Here is a 23,386-nt window from a genome sequence, read left to right as displayed (position 1 = left end):
AGGACCAGCAGAAGATTTTTTTCATTTACACTCTGCTATGTAAATACCATGCATATTTTTTACAGAGAGTACTGTGGATTTCACTGACGTTTTTAGTGGAATAGAAAGGAAATATTTTTTCCCTTTTTAAAGATTTCATTTGGGGTGTGTGTGTGTGTGTGTACACGTGTATTTATGTGCACTACTGTGCATGCAGATGCCTGCAGAGACCAGGAGAGGGCGCCTGGTCCCCTAGAACTGAAGTTACAGACAGTTGTGAACTACTGCATGGTGAGTGCTGGACAATGAACCAAAGGCTTCTGCAAGAGAAAGAGGTGCTCTGGCCAGCTGCGCCATCTCTCCAGGCCCTTTCATTTTAACCATTTTTTCCCTCCTTGGGACTAAAAGGTTTTTAGATAATTAGGACCCTCATATTGACAGGCGCTGCATGGTGAGATGCTGTGCTGGTCAGCCCTTCCTCTGAGGGGATCCATAGCACTGAGCCACGAACGATTTGAGGCTCCGTTCACTCTAATCAAGGGTGCCCGGTCACCAGAGTGACATGCTGGTGCCAAGTCCATGTTATCACCAAGATGCCGCTGTGGGCTCCTTGTTGGTTCCGCCCAGTGGTTTTCCTGTTGCCTGGTATTAGAGAAGTGGGTTCTCAAGCCATGTGCCGGAAGCCTTCGGGCACTGAAGGATCCTTTCACAGGGCTCACACGTCCATCAGACATTTTTACATTACGAGTCACAGCAGTAGCAACACTACAGTTAAGAGGTAGATTTAGAAGCAAAATTCGATTGTTCTGAATGGGAATCCACCCTTTGTCACATGACTGTCAGAATGTCAAAAGACGCCCAGCACCTCCTGCTGTGTCAAACAGCTGCTCTGGGAAGTGGTGGGAGGGGCCGGAGAGAGGACCTGAGCTGCCTTCCCGGCATCCACATCAGGCAGCTCACCGCGCCTGTCACTCCAGCTCCAGGGGATCTGACACCTCCTTCTGCTTAGGACACAGACACACACACACACAAATAAAATGAGTAGGAGCTGGGGGGATGGCTTGGTGGCTAAGAGCACTTGCTGCACTTCCAGAAAACCTGGGTTCTATTGCACCCATTACCTCCCTTCCAACCCTTAACCCTAGAAAGGAGAGAAAGGGGGAGAGAAAGAGGGCTAGAAGGGACAGGATGACGTAGATTTCTTTAGACTCAGTTCTAGGTGGTTAGTGGCATTGGAGTTTTGGGGTAATGCCAATCTCAGCATCCGGGTACCCAGCGGCAGCCTTCTTCCTTCTCTGACCGTCTCCTGGAAGGCTCTTCTTCTCAAAGCATCTTCTTCCTGTCCCTGGGCTCTAACATTCAGTTCCTCTCAGATTCCTCAGAATTAAACTAACTACAGCTGGCAAAGACCACGCCGCTCCCTGAGCCGAAGGAGGCAACTCTCAGCTGTGGATAAACTAAAAGCAGATCCATACCCCTCGCTTGGGATTAAAACAAAAGTCTGTCTACATAACATAATGGAGCTTTTTAAAAAAGAAACCAAAACATTCACTACAGGGTTCAGCTCCCAGCACCCACATGGTAGCTCACAATCATCTGTAGCTCCAGCTCCGGGGGATCTGACGCCCTCTTCTGGCCTCCTTAGGCACTGCATGCACATGGTGCACAGACATACATGCCAGCAAATACCCACACACATAATATAAATAAATAAGAAAGAGCAGTGGAAGAAACTCTAGTGGGTGGAGTCTGGCTAAAGGAAATAGGCCACAATGCATGTCTCTGAAGACCTCTTCCTTTCAGCTTCCTGTGCACGGTGCGGTGAGGTACTTTCTTCCCCCTGATCCCTTGCTGCCATGATATTCTGCCCAAGTATGTGGGCCAAGTGCTTGAAGACTGAACCGTCTGAAACTGTAAAGTAACTCTTCTTTCCTCTATGTTGGTTCTGTGAGGCACTTAGTCACAGCAATGGAAAGTCTGAGAGGTAGAAGTTTGACATAAAACTAATCTCGGCCCTGGAGAGGTAGCTCAGGGGTTAAGAGTGCTAACTTCCCATCCAGAGGAAGAGACCTTCCCGTCTAAGCACCTACAACCACCTGCCCTGGGAGGTCTACTGCCCTCTTATGGCCTTGACCGGTACTGCGCACATACCTACCTGCGCATGCGCACGTGTGCACACACGCCTTGATTAAAGCAGGCTTCATTTATTTTAAAGAACATATTTTCCTTCTGTATAACAGGAAAAAAATCATGTAAATTACCCCAGAGAGATGAGGTTTCTGAAAAAGTGGCCAAATATTGTCAGCTATGAGCAGTGTGTGTCCTTCATGGGGCCACCAGACATCTCGCGAATCTAGATACATTTATCTTGATTGTGACTTTAAAATGTCAGGTTTTGACACAATTGTAGGTCGTGAAATACACTCAGTTGTTGAGAAACTTGTCAGACATCATGGAAGGACAACAAAACAAAACAAAACGGTTTTTTTTTTTTGTTCTGTGTTTCCTCAAGAATTTTTGTTGTTGTTAAAACTCATTTGGGGTGTGAAGGGATATGCGTGTGAAGGTGTAGACGCATGATATCGTGCTACAGACTGTGGTGGAAGGACTATGAGACTATTGATAAGAGTTTGGGTAAACACTGCATCGTGTATTACAGACAGGGGAGGCCTGCCACCCTGGGGAGAGGGGACCCTGAGCAATTATTCCAGTGTGTCACACAGTTGAAGTTAAAACAAGGACGGCAATACTTCTTTAAAAAACAGTAAACACATTGAAGGTAATGATGGACCAAGAAGAGCCACTTGCAGGGCTGGAGAGATGGCTTAGTGGTTAAGAGCACTGACTGTTCTTCCAGAGGACCTGGGTTCAAATCCTAGCACGTGGCAGCTCACAACAGTCTGTAACTCCAAGAGCTGATACCCTCACACAGACACGCATGCAGTCAAAACACCAGTGCACATAAAATAAGAATAAATTAAAAAAAAATTTAAGCCACTTACAAGCATGCTTGTGAGTCAGGTGGAAGCTCCCCTTGGTCCGGCTCTGATCTGCTTTGAGGGATATGTAGTTACAGCGATACAAAAATAACAAATGTGTCGTCACTTCTGGGGTGTCTCACTGTGCAGGCTTCATGAGGATCAATATAGCTCTGCGCCCCCAAATCCAGTATGAGCTATACTTACGTTTTCACTCAGACCCTCCATCAAGTATGCCACCCGATCAGCTGGGTCACACCCTACGACTACGCACGGCCTATGCTGGAGGTGCCCAGCCAACCCCACGACCCTCAGGGCCCAAGCCAGGAATGGCTGAAGAAGCTGTGAATATTCCCACTAATGGAATTTGTTGCCGCCTCCCGCCCCCTGCACCCCCCCCTCCACAACAAACCAAACCAAAGAAGCTAAACAAACAAACAAAATTAGACGATAAACACTGCGGTTTCTGGGTAGAGGAATCAGAAAGCATGGGAACGAGGCTGGGTGTGTAGCTTGTTGACAGAATGGTTACCTAGCATGCGTCAGGCCCTGGGCTCAGTCACTGAAAAGCAAAAGTGAAACCATGGACGTCTGGGGTGGGCTGTGCACTTGTAATTAAAACTCCTGGGAACAGCCCTTCATGCAGAGAGTGTGAAAGCCTTTACAGGAGCAGCCCCGGGATGCCCAGTCAGGGGAGAGGCTCAGCAGGTGGCCATCTGAAAGGCAAGCTTAGCCTTCTTGGTGCAGGACACATGAGTGAGCCTGCTGGCTTCACCTAGGAACTGGAGGGCGGGTCTAACAAGTCACTTGCAGGTGGCATCTTGGAAGCTATTGCTATTACTGTATGTGGTTGAGAGAGCAGGACCACTTGGGTCAGATAGCGCTAGGGCCCCCTGCTCGTCTCTGCCACTTACTAGCTGTTGGGCAGAACATGTTAAACTTAAGCCTTGGTTTCCTCATCTGCAAAATGGGCATAGAAACGCCTGCCTTGTAAGGGTAGTGGGTAGGCTCTGAGAGCTCAGGGCAGAGAAGTTACCACTCCCCGATGCTGAGAACAGGCGTGGAGGACCTTTTTTTTTTTTTTCCTGCCCCATCACTCACTGCCTCTCTTGGGAAAGGAAGGGTATGTGATGGGCTAGCCTAAGGCTATAGAGAAGTGGGTGGGTCTCTCTCTCTCTCTCTCTCTCTCTCTCTCTCTCAATTTGGACTGGCCATTGGCACTAGCTTGGGAGTGTCTGTCACCCCAGCAGAGCAGCTTATCTTAGACAGAGCCACTGACTTTCTCTCCTCACTGAGTTGCTCTTGTTTTCCAAGTGACAAGGATTTTCCTGATGGCCACCCCAGCTCTCCAGATAACTAGTGCCTGTGCCTGCCTTTCCTTTAGGTGGAAGACATCACTGCCAGCCACGAGGCCGCCCTGCTGGAGATGGAAAATAACCACACAGTTGCCATCACCATCCTGCAGGATGACCACGACCACAAAGTCCAAGGTACCCACCAGCCTGTGTGCAGCAGGCCAAAGTGGGCAAGCCAAACCCCTCTGGCAGCAGAACAAAAGATCTCCTCCCTGTGCCCTGCCTCCCATCTTTTCTGTCCTTTTGTCTTTCTATTGCCTCCTTTGTGTCCATTCCTATGAGAAGAAGAAATAGAAAGCAAGGCGTGGGCTGGGGAGGCTTGGCAAGCAAGCAGGAGGCCCCAGGTTCTAGCCCCAACCCCATGTCGAAAACCTCATGAATCCAGGCAGCTGTTTTCTCTCCTCCAAAGGAGTTTTCTGGACCTTGAGTCAATTTTTTGAGACTCTTACCAGCCTTGATTCCACATGCAATGAGGACAGGATGTTTTCGTAGAGCTTCTTGGGTGACAGAGTCAAGGTAGAGTCAGACTTGAGGACTTTTCTTGCAAATGGTTTGATAAGGCTGAGTGGCCACAGCAGCATCGTTGGAGCTTTTACTCCTTGTCCACAATCATCACCGAGCAAATTTAAGTCTATGTGCTTTTATTTGATTGGTCGGTTTTGGTTTAGGGTTTTGTTGGGTTTGTTGTTGTTGTTTTCCTTTGTTTTTTCAAGACAGAATTTCTCTGTGTAGCCCTGGCTGTCCTGGAACTCTCTCTCTGTAGACCAGGCTGGCCTCGTACACCACCACCGCCCAGCAAGTCTACAGGTTCTTGCTTTCCCCCTTTGGGAACTGAATTCTCTTTGTGCAGTGGTTTAATTGTGGTGTGTGATCCTCTGATGGGTTCATGTGTCAGAGGCTTGTTCCCCATTGTGACAGGATGAGAAACAACGCAGCCTTTGAGAGGTAGGGCCCAGCAAGAGGTCCTCAGGTCATTGGGATGCACCCTCAAAAGGAATGGGGAGACCAGTCTCTCTGGCTTTCTGTGTGTGATGTCCCTGCTTTCTTGCACACACTCTGTGTTAGCCAACCTTTCTTCGCTGTAAGAATGTACTTGAAACCATTTGCAAACTGTCCCTGGCATTCCGATCTGTGATTGATTGGTTCTGCTGCTATGGGTTACGGTAAGGTAGAGCATCATAGAAAGAGCAGATCCTGGGGCCAAAGAGAACAAGGAGACAGGTGGAATAGGCAAATGTCCCATGAGACACTACTTCTTTTTTTAAGAAACATTTATTTATTTATTTATTTATTTATTTATTTATTTATTTATTATGTCTTCATACACACTAGCAGACAGCATTGGTTCATAATACAGATGGTTGTGAGCCACCATGTGGGTTCTGGGAATCGAACCTCTGGAAGAGCAGCCAGTGCTCTTAACCGCTGAGCCATCTCTCCAGCCAGAGACACCACCGCCTCTTAATGGTGCCACCACCTTTGCCCTTTCGCAGATGGACCTTGGGCAGGAGACACTCAAAATCCAGCTGTAGTATAGACAGGGCCTTCACTCCAGCAGACTGGGTACTGAACCACTTCTAAAACTATGGGCCAAAACAACCTTATTTCATTATAAAATTAGGCTGCCTCACCGGCTATGTTACAGTAACAGAACAGAATAACAAAAATGTTTGTGCATGTTGTAGCAATGCTACCAAGTCCAACTAAGATGTCCCTTTGTGGAAGAAGAGAGTTCTTTTAAAAATAGATTTCTTTTTATTTGTGTGTGTGTGTGTGTGTGTGTGTGTGTGTGTGTGTGTGTGAGTGAGTGCACCCACACACACACACCCATGAATGCAGATGCCCCTGGAGACCAGAAGAGGGTGTCAGATACCCTGGAGTTGCTAGCTGCCTGGTATGGGTGCTGGGAATCGAACTCAGGTCTTCTGCAAAAGCAGCAAGTGCTCCTAGCCTCTAGTCACCTCTCCAGGCCAAAAGAATTTTATTTATACTTCCACATAATTGAAACTGATGAGTTAAATTTGTGGGTGGGGGTGGTGTTATTATTGGTTTTCTCTTAAGATTTTATTTTTTTTATGCATGTGTATGTGCATATATCTGCATGGTGTGTCACTGGAGTACCCACAGAGACCAGCAGAGGGCGTGAAAATCCTGGAGCTAGAGTTATAGGCAGTTCCTTACTGATGGAGGTGCTGGGAATTGAACTCAGGTCCTCTATAAGTACAGGAAGCAATCTTAACTTCATTAACCATCTGACCAGATGTGAATTTTGTTTTTTAAATTTCCCCCTTCTTGGAGGCTGGAGAGATGGCTCAGTGGTTAAGAGCATTGTCTGCTCCTCCAAAGGTCCCAAGCTCAATTCCCAGCACCCACAAGGTGGCTCACAACCATCTCTAATGAGATCTGGTGCCCTCTTCTGGCCTGCAGGTGTACATGCAGATAAAGTATCATATACATAAAATAAATAGTCTTTTATAGAAAAAAATTCCTCTTCTTTTGCTTATTTTTCCCAATCAGCTGCTTGTTCAAGTTTCTAGTAAAAGTAATAAAATTTAACAATGAATCTACATATTTAATATGAAAATTTACATCAGAATTTGTTGTTGTTGTTTTGTTGTTTCACTGTGTAGCCCTGGCTATCCTGGAACTCACTTGCAGTCCAGGCTAGCCTCAAACTTAGAGATCTGCCTGCCTCTGCCCTCTGAGTGCTGGGACCAAATTTTTTTTAATTGTTTTAAAAATAGTCTTTTTAACAATAAACTCACTGCACACCGTACCTCCCTCAAGCACCTCTCCCTTACGCGCAAACTGGAGACAAGCGAGAAAAGCCTCTTGAGGGCTGATTTCTAGGTTACAGACCCCCACCCTGGGCCACACGCTGAGAATGACCTCGGGACTTGCCATTGTCTTTAAACAATTGGCACATAGACCCCACCTCCAAAATCCCAATTTAGTTCACTCCACCCAACAGGGCTTTCCAACACTCTAATGTGCAGCAGGAAATGAGAGGAACCACCTTAGGAACCGGTCAGAACAGAGTTTATTGGCCTTGAAATAAAGAAATGCATTGTAAGACACCAATATTGTACAATAGTTGGTGGTATTTGCTGTCCTGTTCCCTAGGGGTGCTGGGAGCCTCTGGCAATGCCCATCTGCAGACATGGTGCCTCAGGGGAGGGACTTTCAATGATGATCCCATAAATTATGGTAGGCCCCAACCCCCCTTTTAAAATCTATATTTCTTTTTGTTTGTTTGTTTGTTTTTTGTTTGTTTGTTTTTTGTTTTTCGAGACAGGGTTTCTCTGTGTAGCCTTGGCCATCCTGGACTCACTTTGTAGACCAGGCTGGCCTTGAACTCACAGCGATCCGCCTGCCTCTGCCTCCCGAGTGCTGGGGTTAAAGGCGTGTGCCACCACGCCCGGCCTAAAATCTATATTTCTACACAAATAAGCCTCATAGATTTTTTTTCCTTCTGACAAATAAAGTCTTGCTTAGATACCACAAAGGCCTTTGGGTTATATATGATGTTGAGATAGTGTGGGTCTATATTCATCATGGTAGGAAGGGTGATGGTCTCAGTAACCACTAAAATTAATTACACAGGAACGCAGGTAGACCAGAAGGCCCATTCACATACAGTCAATAAAACTGGGGGCTGAACAGATGGTCTAGTGGCTAAGAGCATGTGTTATTTTTTTCAGAGGACCAAGGTTCAGCTGCCAACACTGCCTGATAGCTCACAATGATCTAAAACCCCAATTCTTTTGACTTCCCTAGGCACCAGGCATACACATGGTACACACACAAACACGTATGCAAACGCTCACACACAAAATACATATAAAAAAATAAAGTCATGAAATCAACACAAACTTTTACTTTTCCATAGATGTAAACTTTGGCAGTTCCTCATAAACTGTCTGTTGGTGCTGGGAATTGAACTCACGTCCTCTATAAGAACACCTGTAACCATCTGTCCAGATGTGAATTTCGTTTTTAAATTTCCTCTTCTTTTATTTATTTTTCCAGTCATCTGCTTGTTCAATTATCTATTAAAAGTAATAAGATTTAGCAGTGAATCACCATTAGTTAAAGATTTGAGCTGATGGAAACCACACAGATTTTCGTAATTATAGCTCAAGGCAAGCCCACATGGTAATTGTCGGTATCCAGAGCTCTCTCGTTCGTTCCAAGAACAGGATCCAGGCTGATTAAGGAGCCCGGTCACTCTTCTAGTCATACCACAGAAACAAATTGGTGGCCTGGCCAGGAGGACAGGAGCTTTATCCATCTTGAGGGAAACAATGCATTTGCTCAACAAACACCCAACTTGTAAGCTATTGTTGGGATAAGGGTTTTCACGCGGCGCAGTGATCCCAAAGCCCCTGAGAAATAACAGAACAATCAGCCTTTTCTTCTGGCCGCAAGTCTTACAGCTGATCGTTGTTCAAGCAAACCCTGGGCGTCCCTGGTCCCCAGGTGTGGCTCAGAGGCCGCCAGGATGTCATTGTTGACACCACAGGAACTCAGCACCAAGCAAGGTTGGCAGGACGTCTTCTCCAGTCCCATCCTCCTCAAAAAGCTCCTTCCTCAGCTCCAGGAGCATGATTTGAGGCAGGGAGGGCAAATCCAGGGAATGGAAGAAAATCGACTGATTCGCCTTTATGGAAGGTGAGGCATTCAGCTGATGCTGTTGGCCAAGAGTGTGCCGAATCCGGAAAAGCGCACACGCGCAGCAGAGCGCATGCGTGTGGTTTCCCTCCCTCTTTTCTTTCTCCACCCCTCCCGCCCCACTCTCTCTTTCTCTTCCACATTTCTTGCTTTCTCTCAAAAATCACAATCTGTCTGGGCGTGGTGGCACACGCCTTTAATCCCAGCAACTCGGGAGGCAGAGGCAGATGGATCGCTGTGAGTTCGAGGCCAGCCTGGTCTACAAAGCGAGTCCAGGATAGCCAAAGGCTACACAGAGAAACCCTGTCTCGAAAAAAACAAAAACAAAAACAACAACAACAAAACCCACAATCTGGTCAGAGGAAACCTTGAACCTGCAGTAGGCATCCATCATTTGTGTACCGGAAGTCACGAGTCCTCCTCTATCCAAACAACCTGTTTTATGCTTTTCAAAAGAAAGGCTCACTTACCGATCCCATAATGTCCTTCTTCCTCCCAGAACTGATGTCTACCCATGAATTTGAGAAGAAGGAGTTGGAAGAAAACTTTGAAAAACTGCGGTTGTCATTACAGGTTAGCATTTCCTTTGTTTCCTTAGCTGGGGCACTTGCAAACAGTTATCTGACGCCTGCTGTGTACTTAAAGATGGAGACACCGATGATGACTTATTCCCCATATATGTCGGTTCTCTCTTCACAGAGCTGGGGGGGGGGGGATACAACAGCTCCAAGCAGCCACTTGTGTCTCATGCGAACACTAAGGAAGTTAGTGGGGGCATTCACTCTGTGGGAGATACCTGGGGGGGGGGGGGGGGGGGGGGGGAAAAGAATGTTCTAGACAAGAAGGAGGTTGTGAAAGCTGGAATCGGTAGACTAGACCCTGGGAGGTTTTGCTTGCTTGCTTTGTTTTTTGATACAGGGTTTCCCTGTATAGCCCTGGCTTTCCTGGAACTTGCTCTCTCTGTAGACCAGGCTGGCCTCGAAAACTCAAGAGATCCCCCAGCGTCTGCCTCTGGAGGGCTGGGATTAAAGATGTGTGTCACCACCACCAGGCTCACACTGGGAGTTTTACGAGGGACTTAGGTTATTACCTGGAGGTGGACGAGCTGAAAAATCACCCTTTCTGCCTCTCGCTGTCGCCTGGGGAAGACGTTGGTCTCAGATGCCAGCCGAGCTGCCTGGCTTCCCCCTGGTCTTCAAAGGCACCATGTGGGGTCTTCCGAGTATCTCCTTCCTACCTTCTAGAGACCCAACAGCTGCCTTTGAAGAACCAGAAATAGCTGCAGTGCTCGAGGGAGCTGCCTGGGAAGCCACGGAAACAGGACAGCCCAGCCAGGGTCCCAGCTGGGGTGATTCTGACTAGAGAAGGCGGCTCTTTAAATGTCATAGTCACCGATGTCTGGAAATTGGCAAGATTGTTACCATGACTGTAATATGTGTGCAGATATCCTGTTTCTTTGATGACATCTCTGTCATCTCTGTGGGAACTTGCCCCACAAGGAAAGAATCCAGGGTCACAGTGAGAACACTGCAGAAAATGTGGACACCGGGGACTAGCATGTCACCAAGTCATCCCTGCTCCAGCAGCCAACGGCCATAAGATCCTGTATGCTCTATGTCTCCACCCGGCAGAAACCTTTTGAGCTGGGTGTTGGTGTGTGGAGGGGTAGAATCACTGGAAACAACTTCCTAGTGTCACTAGGCAGCTAGAGAAATTGCCAGTTTGGGCAGTTAGAGGTTCAAATCCCCACTCTACCGGCTCTTGGTAGCTTTGAGATTGGGAGGGAATGATGCAACCACTGCCAACCTCAGGTATTTACCTATAAAATGGGGATACCAGTAGCTTTCTCAAGGAAAGCGGGGTGGGAGTGGGGTTCAGTTAACACTGGCAAGGAGGAGAAACAGCTGCTACAAGCAGCTCCAGGCAGTGCGTGCTTATTATTAGAGTGCCATTTGTTGACCTCTGAGAGCCCAGGCTGGGTTACGCATGGTAGAAAGTAGCCTACGTGGGTCGACGGTCATCTGATCCTGTCTTAACTTCTGTAGAGACTTTCCACTCCCAAGGGTCTGTTCTGAATAGTGGACAAGGCAGAAAGATGTCGGCTGAGTGCTCAGATCTGCTAAGGCAGTGAGTGAGTGTTTAGGCTTTTGTGTTGGTTTGGTCTTTATTGGTGGGAGAGAGGCTCACAAGGGATGTTTCCTGAGGTAACTCCTGAAGAAGTGTGGTGTTGGGTTTGGGCAGTACCTGGTATATTATAGTCTGTTCTGGAAGGTGAGGGCAGTGTTGACGTAGCCCAGTGCTTGCCCAGAGGAGTCACTCCAAACGGATATTTCCACTCATTAGCTCACGTGAGCACCAACTCCCACAGACAGCTATATTGTCTCCAAATGCCAGCAATAGCATTTAATGTCAATATGAGACTTTTGTTTCTTAAAATAAAGAAGAGATCGGGAAAGGAACTTGCCCAGGGGAGTGTGAAAACCGAGGCCCTCTGCCACGGTGACTGAAGGAAGCAGTCTGGTGGGCTGGAACACGGGGTAGGGCTGTTGTGCAAGGTCGCCTTGTTTGTTAGTCCCAGCTCCTGATTACAGGCTAAGGCCCCGTCTCTTGCCAGAAGAGTCCACGAGAGCCCCTGGCCCTGTAGACTCCTCAATGAGCGATATGTAGAGGCAGAACATTCTTTAGTCATGGATAGCTCAAAGGCCCTGGCAAGCACGCTCCCTGTGCTGTGGCTGAGGTTGGATGAAGGTCTCCTTCGCTGGAGCCTCATTGGAGCACAGGCGCCTCTTCCTTCCTTCCTTCAGCACATACAGACCGCTGCCCCGAGGAGAGACTGCGAGTATTAAAATGGACAGGAATGGGTGGCTCCCCCTCATAGAGCAGTCCAGCCCTGCGGTCAGAAGAATCTGTCCCGGGGAGGGGCGGGAGGGGTGGGGGGAAGTGTCCGCTGTGAACCTGGAAGGAGCGGGTCTTGGTAAAGGGCGGCCAGCCCTTTCTCCTCGTGTCCTAGTTTGCTTGTCTGTTGCTATGGTAAAACACTGACCCAAAGCAACTTGGTTGGGGAGGAGAGGAGGGCTGACAGGTTACAGCCCATCCTTGAGAAGCCAAGGAGGAACCTGGAGGTGCGGGGGGGGGGGGGGGGGGGGGGGGGGGGGGGGGGGCGTTGTGGCCCCGCCCAAGTGGGCTGGGCCCGCCCACATTACTCGTTAACGGAGCAAACACCACATGGATAATCAGATGGAGGCAGTTCCTCCGTTGAAATTACTTCTCCCAGCTTGTGTCAGGTTGGTGAAAACTGGCGTGCGCACCCCTAGCTGCCCAGCCCACAGCGTCTATCCCTGCGGCCCCTGGGCAAACATCTGTTGTCACTTGCAGGACCAAGTGGACACGCTGACTTTCCAGAGCCAATCTCTGCGGGACAGAGCCCAGCGCTTTGAGGAAGCTCTAAGGAAAACCACAGAGGAGCAGCTGGAGGTAGTCATGGCTGCTGCATGGGCCACCCAGTGCGTGGGGACATGAGCTGGCTTCTTCAGCAAATTTGCCCAAGGACAAGTGCAAACCCCCTACCTCCCTCATGCTCCCCCCGCCCCCCCACGCCACACCCTCCCAACTGCTGCCGCCGCCGCCGCTACAGGGGGCGCTGTCTCCACCATGTCTGGAATGTGTGTACAGTACCTGCCACCCTCCCCAAGACAGACCATAACGATGGGTCTCTCCAGCAACCCACCATTTCTGCCAACACAGACAGCCCTCAGCACCCCTCAGGCAGGGTCCCTGGGGTGCCCATGATGTAAATTCCTCTCCAGTTAGAGACAGTCTGCACACCTTGCCTCCACAGCTGTGCTTTAGGCCGGCACAGGTCAGGGCCAGCTAAGATGTGAGTTATAAGGTTCAGTGTAATTTTTTCCAGGAATAGCTAGAAGCCCTCCTACCTCTGGAGCAGTGTTGGAGGGAGGTAAAAGTTGAGGGTGGGCGTCTTCCATTGACGCGTTATACTGTTTTTACCCCATGGTGATGAGGATGGAACCCAGGCCTTCACCCATGCTAGGCTGGTGCTCTACCACTGAGGCACAGCCGTAGCCCGGCCCGCTTCTCAGTTTGAGACAGACTTGTGAAATTGCCTAGGTCGGTTTTGAACTTTCCACCCCCTACCCCACCCCCCCCCCCCACCTCTTTCTCTCGAGTGGCCAGTGTTCCAAGCCTAAACTGCCACAAGCGGTCTTGGATATTTTCCAGTGTTGCCTATCAAAATCAAAATCAAATCGACGTCCCACGTTTTTGCGGCTTGTGCCCGCCAGCCCTGCTCTCTAACTTGTCATCCTCCTAGATGGCCTTTTAGAAAATAGGGAGCAAATGGGGCTGGAGAGATGGCTCAGTGGTTAAGAGCACCGCCTGCTTTAACAAAGGACTCAGGTTCAATTCCCAGCACCCACATGGCCGCTTATAACCTCAGTTCCAGGGGACCCAACACACAGACATGCATACAGGCAAAGCACCAATGTACACAAACAAAATACATTTAAATAAATTATAAAAAGAGATAGTTCCTTTTTTTAAAAAAAAATAGGAAGCAGTATCTTTAAAACAACGAGCACGCTGAATTTTCTTTAATGTTTATTGTTGTTAGGGTTTCATACGTGTTTCATACATGTATGCCATGTTCTCATCATTCCAGGCCACACTCTTCCCCTCAATCCCGCCATGCCCCTCTCTCAACCTTGTTACCTCTTCTTTGACTATTATTGTGACGTGTGGACAGACAGGTGGACAGACAGACAAGGCAGGGTCTGTCTAGTGTTGATCACATGTGCATCAGGGCTCACCTCTTGGGACCGAATAACCAATCAGAGGGGCTCGTCCCTGAGGACGACTCCTCCCTCCCTTAGTAACCATGGGTTGCCCACAGCGCTTCATCTAGGGGTGGAGCCTTGTGAGCCGGCCCCACCCACATTGCTTTTAAAACCACTTGGCTTATCCCCTCTGCATGCATGAGCTTATGGAGACAACTCAAGGCCCGGGTGGGATATGTAAGACCCCCCCAAGAGCGCCAGGAATCAACTCCTCTGGGAGGATGTTCAGAGCCTGGGTTACCCCAGGAAGTCCCGCTCAGAGGCGCTGGCTCCGTGGCCGCACGTTGACGGGGAGCACGGGCAACAGCACCGCACTGAGCCAGCCGCTTTCTGCTGAGCCTTGGGGCACAGTGCCTTGGGGCACAGTGCCTTGTGCCGGGAAGCTGGCGCAGAGCGCACACCCCCGCTGCCCTTGTAGATTGCCCTGGCTCCGTATCAGCACCTGGAGGAAGACATGCAGAGCCTGAAGCAGGTGTTGGAGTTGAAGAACCAGCAAATCCACCTGCAGGAGAAGAAGATTATAGAGCTGGAGAAGCTGGTGAGTTGCTCCGCGGGCTCCATAGAGTAGCCGCGCAGGCGCCAAGTCTCAGCGAGGTACACCCCTCCCTCCTGTAGCTCACACCGAGCCTGGAAGCCCTTCTCACAAAGCTAGGACTTCTGACAAGGAGTCCCGGTGGCCACTTTCTGTCACCTAGCCAGTCTTTGCCCTGTCTTTCCATCACTGCTGTGCGCCAGGCCCGGGCAAAGCTCTGCCCTTCCACTCCGACAGCTCACTGGGCAACTGGCGCTGCCGTAAGCACAAGATAGAAACCTCGGAAGGAGACAGTTGTACCCAGGTAGTGAATGGTTGAGCCCACAAGGCAACCCTGGTGGAGTGTCCCCCAAATCCTCATGTGACAGAAGGAGCAGAGAGCTCGGTTACGGGGGTCCGCTTTCATGAGCCTCCAAAGACCTCAAGTCCTGGTACTGCACCTGGGGAGGAGGGGTTCAACATAACTGCTCTGGAGGAACAGGAACATCCGGTTCATAACAAGGGCTTTGTACCTCGGTCCTCTGCTGGGTTCCTGGGGACTAGCCTAGGGAAACAGCAGTGTTTTGCCCCCTCCAAGAGGCCTGAGGCCCAGATAAGGGTTACTGTTCCTGAAAAACACCAACCTCTGCAAGAGTTCATCTTCAATCGGAAATTGGCCCAAAGCCATGATTAATTTTTCTTTATTATTATTTAAAGTTTAAAAAAATTTTTGTATTTGTGTGCACGTCTGTGTGTGGGTCTGTGCATGTGAGTGTAGTGCCTAGTGCTGCCAGAAGAGGGCACTAGATCTTCCTGGAGCTGGAGTTACTGGTGGTCATGAGCTGCCTGACGTGTGTGCTGGGAACCAAATTCAGGTCCACAAGATTTGTACATGTTTTTAATAGCTGGGCATCTTTCCAGCCCCTTTTGCTATTCATTTTAAAATACTTGTTTGCTACTATAAAGAAGGAATAGAAAATGTGAACATTACAGGAAATTATGAGATAAGATAAACAAAAATAAGAAAATTAAAATATCATATCCCTTCTACTATTAATAATTCTCAGAGGTATTGTCTTGAGATCTCTCTCTCTCTCTCTCTCTCTCTCTCTCTCTCTCTCTCTCTCTCTCTCTCTCTCTCTCTCACACACACACACACACACACACACACACACACACACACACACACACCTTGTACAATGTTCTATAGTCACTTTCAATGAACAGGTCTTCTCCTCCTCCCCCAGATAAAGTCTTGCTCTAGCCCATGCTGGTCTGAAACTTGTGATCCGCCTGCCTCCACTACCAGAGTGTTAAGGTTACAGATGTATCATACCTCCAGCTCAGAAGAGTTAGTTACTGGATGTCTCATCTCCATTTGTCTCTTGGGGGGTGGGGGAGGGGAGGTTTGCTGCTGATCAGCAGGGGAGGGTTCTCTAGTCTTGCCCCTTTCCTAGGTGGGGGGGTGTGGCTTGCTGCTGGCCAGCGGGGATGGGGGTGGAGTGGGGGTGGGGGTGGTGGCCCTCCAGTCCAGTCCCTTTCCTAGGTGGAAAAGAACATCATTCTGGAAGAGAAGATCCAGGTGCTCCAGCAGCAGAACGAAGACCTCAAAGCCAGGATTGACCAGAACACAGTTGTCACCAGGTGAGTGACCCAGATCCTCAAGACAGGGCCTTCTTAAAATGACTTCCCTTGAACATCTGCACGGCCCAGGATCCAAGCCCGAACAATCCCCTGCCGCCTCTCAAGCGATCAGAAGAAAGGCAGGTTCTTGGCGTGACCCCTTAGTGCACGCCCTGGCTCTCCTTCACTTCCTGTCCCCTTCCCTGGGAGAAGTGACTGCAGACCACAGACACTGGGAGCAGGAGCGCCCCACAGCAGGAAGATTTCTTCCTGGAGATTAGGGGCACATCAGTGGGGTGTCTCCAGCCTAAAAAAAAAAAAAAAAAAAGGCATGGCTAGGTAACGCCAAAGTTCTAGAAACTCAGCTTGTCCCTACGGGTCTTCCCTCGGGAGCCTTGTTTCTAAGGAGCGATCAGGAGCCACTCGCGACCCCAGCGCAGAGTGGGGTGAAGGCAGAGCGTGGCCTCCCGTGGCCAGCTGCATGTTATTCCTCCATTCAGCAAGCCCAAGTCACCCTAGTGAGAGCCAGACCCAGTCCTTTACCACTCCACTGGACCGGTCTCCTCAGTGCGGCTATGATGTGCCATGGCGGGTATACACACAGAAGCTCCTGTGTGTCTCATGCACACGCATGCTCGCACTTGTGCATATACTGACACACTAGCATGCTTGTACACTTACGTACTACTTGTTCACATGCCCACATGTACTCTGCCACCTTTCTCAGACAGCAAGTGCAGGCGCTGGCCCAGAGTACCTTTTCTGGACTTTAGCCCATCCGGTTGTAAAACGTATTTGTATTTATTCCTTGAAGTTTGACTATCATTTTTTAAAATACAAAATGAGATAGATAGGCGATTCGGTGATTAAGAGCACTGGCTGCTCTTCCAGAGGATCCAAGTTTGATTCACTGCACCAACAGGACAGACAGTTCAGGACCATTTGTAACTCTAGTCCATGGGGATCCATCGCCCTCTTCTGGCTATCACAGGCACTGCATGCAAACGGCTCTCAGACACGCATGCAGGCAAAATATGTATACAAAGTAAAACAATTATTAAAAACACACAGCAAAGCCAGCAACTTAAGCACTATGACATCACACACACACACACACACACACACACACACACACACACACACACACACACACACACACACACGATTGGCTCCGCCCACCCCCTTTTATCAGCAAACAGTGAGCAAGCATCTATTTTCCAAATGCCCCGCTGAATGCCAGCCAAGAATACAACTGAGCCGTACCCTGCCCTCTAGGGCTTGTGGTCCAGCAGACAGACAGGTAGACAGACCCGCTCTACAGCAGGGCTCATGACTTCACTCACTCACAGAGGCATGTACCCAGGGCAGGAGGTAGTAAGAAGATATCCCCGGGTGATTGGCAGCCATAGCCATAGCCATAGGCAATTGCCATCTCTATAAGCAGCCTCTCCTATGGGCCTCTAGCAGCACGCCTGTCCCTCCCGTGCACCCCAGCCGCTAGCCTTTGCTCTGTGCACACCTCCCGAAACCCTGAGAGACCTGTGAGCCGCGCGTGGTTGCCCCTCCTCTGCCCCTCAGCCTGAGTGTCATTAGCAGGCCTGCTGCGTAACCGTCTCTCTCCTCCATGCAGACAACTGTCTGAGGAAAATGCTAATCTCCAGGAGTACGTGGAGAAAGAGACCCAGGAAAAGAAGAGGCTGAGCCGAACCAATGAAGAACTACTTTGGAAGCTCCAAACTGGGGACCCAACCAGCCCTATTAAACTCTCCCCCACATCCCCGGTGTACAGAGGCTGCTCCTCCGGGCCGTCCTCTCCAGCCAGAGTCAGCACCACACCTAGATGACATCACCCTGCCACCCACAGGAGCTCGGGCTTCTGTCCGACTGAGGGAGTGCTGGCGGGCACCCCGTGCGTGCGCATGCTCAGTAGCTGCATACATGCATTCTAGGCAGCGTGCTCTCTGACCCTTGTTGTGAGACCTTCCTGGTATTGGCGCTTAGGAAGGTGTAAGCTGCAGAGTCTGGTGTCCAAAAACGTTTTAGTATAGTTAGAGGCAAGAGAAAAACAACTTCAATTGTTCTTGAGCGATGAGCTTTCACAGCAGAATTTCCGGTCAGTCACAAACAGCTCCTTTTGAATACATGAAAACCCCCCTTTTACTGCTGCACGTGTATATTCAGATATGTGGGTATACACCCGTGGCGATTCTGACTTGCATTTTTTATAACACAATGCGCTGACATATTTTAGTAACGGTCAGCAGTTTTTCTAACTTGTGCCTAAGAGTTATTGGGAAATGAAGATGCATTTCTATCTAGTTTCCTGGAAATATTTGTACCCAAAATAGAGAAGGAAAAAAAAAAACAAAAACAAAAACAAAAAAAAAACAAAAAACAAAACAGCATGTCTGTCTGCCACCAAGTGGTACCCTGCTTAACCTGAACTCAACACCAGCGAGTTGTAGATGGTAACAAGCCTTTGGAGCAGTTATCTTCTTAGTGACGTGGGGCCGCTGTTACCCTGTTGCAGGACTTCATTGTGACGTCTCCCATCATGAGGAGATGAAATGTAGCAAGAGGCGGGGGTGGGGGGGGTGGGGGGGGACGGAGGGGTCACGTGGTTTGGCCGATGTTTTCCTCTTACTGATTCATTAGTCTTGAAAATACCGGTTTGGCTCGCCTGCCCCCCCCCCCCCCCCCGCCCCCCGCGCGCCCTTAAATGGCATCTCGGGATCCATCTTCAAGCTATTGAGGACTTTTGCAGCGAGGGCGAGCGTCCCACACGCACGGCCCATCCCTCCTGAAGGAGCAGTGCTGACAGGGGCCACGCTCGGCCAAGCGCAGGATGAGGACGCGTCATCCTATCATTGCCTTTCATGGGCAACGCCCCCATTTTCAGTTTGGTTCTGTGACTCTCAAACCCCATCACCATACATCAGCGTGGCTCAGGGGTTCTAGTCAGGGCTTCCAGAAACCAACCTTGCTGTCTGGGGGGTGGGGGGAGCCAGTTCTAAAGGTGCTAGAGCGTGTTCTTTCTGCTGGAGGGTCACCAGGGCTGCACCTGGCCTCGGTCCCATCTCAGCCCCCAGAAGGCTTTCCCAAACAAGGGAGCCCAGCGAAAGCAGCGGGTCAGCGGCCAGCAGCTGCTGGACTGGCCGTTGTCTCTAAGACGGTAGAATTAGAACACAAAGGTACCCATGTAGTGCTGCGGATAGAAGCATGCCCCACAGAAGCGACGTAGCTTTAACAGTCGATACAGCGGTGGCTATGATACCTTTGTTTCCTGTATGTGACAAAGACCCTTCACTTGCTAGACAGGGGCCTGCCTCTGGGCGTGGCCAAGATGAGAAGGGCCATGTGGCCAAGAAGAAAAGTCTGGGGACACACATGGCTGACACAGAGGCAAGTGTGGTCTCCATCCCTCCCGTGGCTCCAAATTGGTGCATGTGACTGTAGCCGGCCTCCTGTGGGGGTCTTGCCCATTCTGGAGACATGCACAGTAGGCACACAAAGAAGTAACAGGTCTTTTTCTTTGGCTCTGCATGATACTGGGATGCTGAGTTGGGCTTTCCATAGCAGTAGCTCATGCCACGTCAATTTAGCGCGCGCACACACACACACTATCTTTCAGCAGGCACAACCCACACATACAGGTCTGGTTGGCTGCTTAGCTCTCTGTAAGTTAGGATCTGCCTCCGCAGCTGTACCTGCTGATGCAGGGACGGACTCAGCAACACAAATTCAATGTGATTATAGAATGTGGTACAGTAGGTTAGGCTGTCGTGAGAGTGGTAGCAATGTTAGATCTATGGACCCCCATTAGGTGGACTAGAGCTTTGCCCTAATCAGCCTTGACCTTGGGCACTTGGATGAATTTCCCCCGTGGCCCTGGCTCCCTTTCTCCATCACAGACACCCACCACATATGGTGCCCCCACTTGAATTGAGTTTCGAGATCCAGGTGGCCAGAGCTGCTCAGCCTCTTCCACGGCCCTTCTGCCTCCGGGCTGCAATGGTCCTGACCTCTCAGCCTGGAACTCAGTGTCTGTCCACCTCCCCAGGCGGGGACACGAAGTCTTGCCCTCCCACCGCAGGCAGACCTGCCAAACAACGCTTGGTTCTTCATGAAATCAGGAGGCTTGCTTCCACTCACTCGCCTTAGGTTGGGACTACCTGCTGGTGACATCAGGGTGGGTTTGGGGCTTGAGGTCTGGTTCTCTGGGATTAGTTGGAGGGGGCACAGTGGTCTTTTTCCTGCCCCTCCAGTAACTGTGTTCCATGTGTGTGTTGAACTCTAAAGCTTATTAAAAACGAACCTGAGGGACTTTCCATGCTGTCCGTGTGATGCGTGTAACTGGAGACGTATCTCGGTCACAGGTATTGTATACCGTTTCCTGTGTGTGCGGGGCTGCTTGTGACCAAGAGAAGTCCAGACTCCTCTGCTCCCAGACTCAGCAAAGCCCAAAGCCACGCATCTACTCTTCCCCTTTGCCTGCCAACAGCCCACCGTCTGGGAACCAAGCGTTCAAATATTATGATCGTGCGTGCCTGCTCTAACCCAGACCACCACACTGACCAACTTCAACCTGGAACCTACCACTCTCCTCACCCAGGCTCCAAGGTCGGCTGACCTTAGAGTGTCCCACGGGTGGCCTGCCTTGCTCTGGAGTCACAAGGGAGACTCGAGGTTTCCATTTCCCTGTGCTCATTTTAGTAAAGTGTGCATGAGATGGCAGGGTGACAACAACCAGTCTGCTCTTGTATACAGCTCAGTCACAGCCCCTGTGTTCTTGTCACTTCCTGGCCCCGCGGGGAAGTCCCTGGGATCCCCTGCAGGTCACCCAAAGCCTCCCAAACTATTGATAGAAGCCTACTGATTAATGCATGACTTGTCAGCGTATCCTAAACTCCTAGTTTCTCCTGGGATATTGAGTGTCCCCACATCACAGCAGCCACCACCCATTGTCCTTGTCCCCGTCGTGTGGTAAACAGGGCTGATGTCAGCACCTACATTTATAAAGGGGTTGGTTGGGCCGTGACTTGGACCCTGGCATGTTCGGGAGGTGAGATGGATGCCAGCTGTGAGGCGCTGAGGGAACTAAGCTCTGGCCAGCCCGTGGCTGATTCACTGCTGCCTGGGAAGTTTAGGAAATCAACTCCTCCTCGCCAAGGAGTCCAGCTCACGTGTGTGGGAGCCCTGTATCAGCTCCAGCAGGAACCCAGGCGCTGGATGGCAGCCTGCTTAGGCTTAGCGTTGCAGGTCACTCTCAGAGCAGGTGCTCATCAGCCCACAGTGTCAAGGAACAATTGTGATCTCTTCTCAGGCCACATTCCTGTGTCCTCAGGCATGGTGGTCAGGTCCAGAGCCTGGCCACTCCTGGGTCTGCATCAACTGTGCTGGTGTGTGTGTGTGTGTGCGTGTGTGTGTGTGTATGTGTGTGTACATGCCTGCTTGCACTACATCCTAGCCTGGTGAGCAAGCTTAACTCAGGGAAACAAATCGGCTCCTTTGGAGCAGGGGATGGATGACAGGCTAGAAGTTATTTCCCATCCTCCCCCACCCTATCCTCAGATTCTGCCCAGGTCTGGGTAGCTGGCAGATGCAGTTGAAAGACCAGGCAGCTCCCTGGGCTATGGCCACATGGATTCTTCAGTTCCTGGACTGCTGAGCAATGAGGGGTTTACTGGAAGGGTTTCATAACCCAACAGGGTGAGGCGAGGTTTGCACCAAAGGATATCTATCCCATCAAGACCCCACAATGGGAAAGGATTTTTTTTTCCTGAAAAACCGCTAAAGCCTCTGTATGCCTTTAAAGGCTAGGAGCATGTGCCCAAAGTTACACACCAGATGGCACTGGGGGGCTGCAGGAATGAGGGCTCTCCCTACAAGCCCCCCAAGTTTCTGGCTGTCCTGGTACTCACTCTGTAAACCAGGATGGCTCTGAACTCAGAGATCCGCCTGCCTGACAGCCACCTTCCTACAGAACTTCAGGACCAGGACATGTGTATGACTATCTTCAAGTTCCAATATGCATGGGGTGTTCTGAAGGTGACTTTTGTGAGATGAGACGGGTGTGTGTGTGTGTGTGTGTGTGTGTGTGTGTGTGTGTGTGTGTGTCCCACAGCATGTTGTATCTAACGCCAACTGCACCAGAGTAAGAGTGTCCTGCACTTCCGCAACACCGTTCTCATGCCACCCAAACGTAGGGGGCTGTGATGTGACATGCACCCTTATAGATTCCTGGCACTTATTTCTGATCCTGCACACGCCGAGTGCCAGAATCACACCCCTGGGGGTCTGCCAGCACCACTATCAACTGGGAAAACACAAAGGGTTGGCTGCCAGCCTCACTCCAGACTATGAATCAGCCCTCCATGTGAGAACTGAAAGCCCATTGGCTGAACGTGCCTCCTGTGTTACGAATGAAGACTGAGTAAGTGTGCCCTTCCCTGGAGTGCAAGGGATGAGAGAGCAATCATCGCAGAAGAACTGCATTTTTATCCCCATCCTGCGCTCTGCATGAAGCCTACTTCTTACAAGATGGTCTGTGTGACAGGCCAGGGCAAGCTTCTGGTGCCTGTGGGCTGAGGGAGTTTGCGAAGACCCAAATTGTCTCCTTTAACTCCGACGGCTGATGAGCTCTCTGGCCCTGAACGGGGCGTCTGGCGGGGTGAGGTTGGGAGACAGGAACATTTAGAAGTACAAGCCTAAAGCCTTCCCCAAAGTGACTCTAGAAAACCAGACGCCAAAGACACAAAGCCACCAGTCACGCGCATGCGCGGTGCGGCAGAGAGACGCTGACCCTTGACCCTTCTGAATGGAAGCTGCTAGCACTGCAGAGGTGACACGTTGCACGCGGAAGCCAAAGCAGGGTTTATTAGCATCTGCAGGAGCATGAGACAATGTACCACAAAACGGCTTTGATTCTACAACACAGAAGTACAGAAGGGGGTTGCCAGTGTACAATGTATTCAGCGACGACGGGAGACACAAGTTTCACATTAAAAAAAAAGGGGGGGGGAGGGGTGAAAAATGACACACCTGCACTTGGCCTTAAAATAAAATATAATTAATGTACGGGAATCCAGCAGAGACCAGCTTGATTTACAGTGAACGTCAGTCTTAATCAGATGTCACCATTGTAAGAAACTGTAAGAAGACTATTAGAAAAATAGAACTTCAAACAAGAAAAAAAATATTTACAATTTACATAATGAAAAACCACATAAAACTCTTTTTTAACAATGGCTCCGTGTTCAGTAGAAGAAGAAAAAAACAATATCCCAGAGAGAGCAAACAATAAGCCAACCTCATCAGGGTCATGACCCTTTGTGACCTTAAACCCATCGAAGCTGCAAGGCACAGATGAAGCAGGAAGTATCTTTAAAAACATACATATAACTTTTCACATGGGAAAAT

General features: G+C 50.0%; 1 protein-coding gene across 1 annotated transcript in view; it reads left to right on the top strand.

The window, feature by feature from the left end:
- Mtus2 (microtubule associated scaffold protein 2) overlaps positions 1 to 18,349 on the top strand; it is a 351,173-nt gene extending 332,824 nt beyond the window's left edge. Inside the window, 6 exon segments of the mRNA XM_051162856.1 lie at positions 4,342 to 4,447; positions 9,483 to 9,556; positions 12,359 to 12,457; positions 14,252 to 14,371; positions 15,891 to 15,988; positions 17,598 to 18,349. Coding sequence (XP_051018813.1) covers positions 4,342 to 4,447; positions 9,483 to 9,556; positions 12,359 to 12,457; positions 14,252 to 14,371; positions 15,891 to 15,988; positions 17,598 to 17,811 — 711 coding nt within the window. The 3' untranslated portion in view covers positions 17,812 to 18,349.
- Positions 18,350 to 23,386: the final 5,037 nt, after the last annotated feature.

The sequence above is a fragment of the Acomys russatus genome, chromosome 19 (assembly GCF_903995435.1).
Source record: "Acomys russatus chromosome 19, mAcoRus1.1, whole genome shotgun sequence".
Classification (NCBI taxonomy): domain Eukaryota; kingdom Metazoa; phylum Chordata; class Mammalia; order Rodentia; family Muridae; genus Acomys; species Acomys russatus.
Note: the sequence above shows the minus strand (reverse complement) of the source record. Positions and strands in the feature narration are given on the sequence as shown.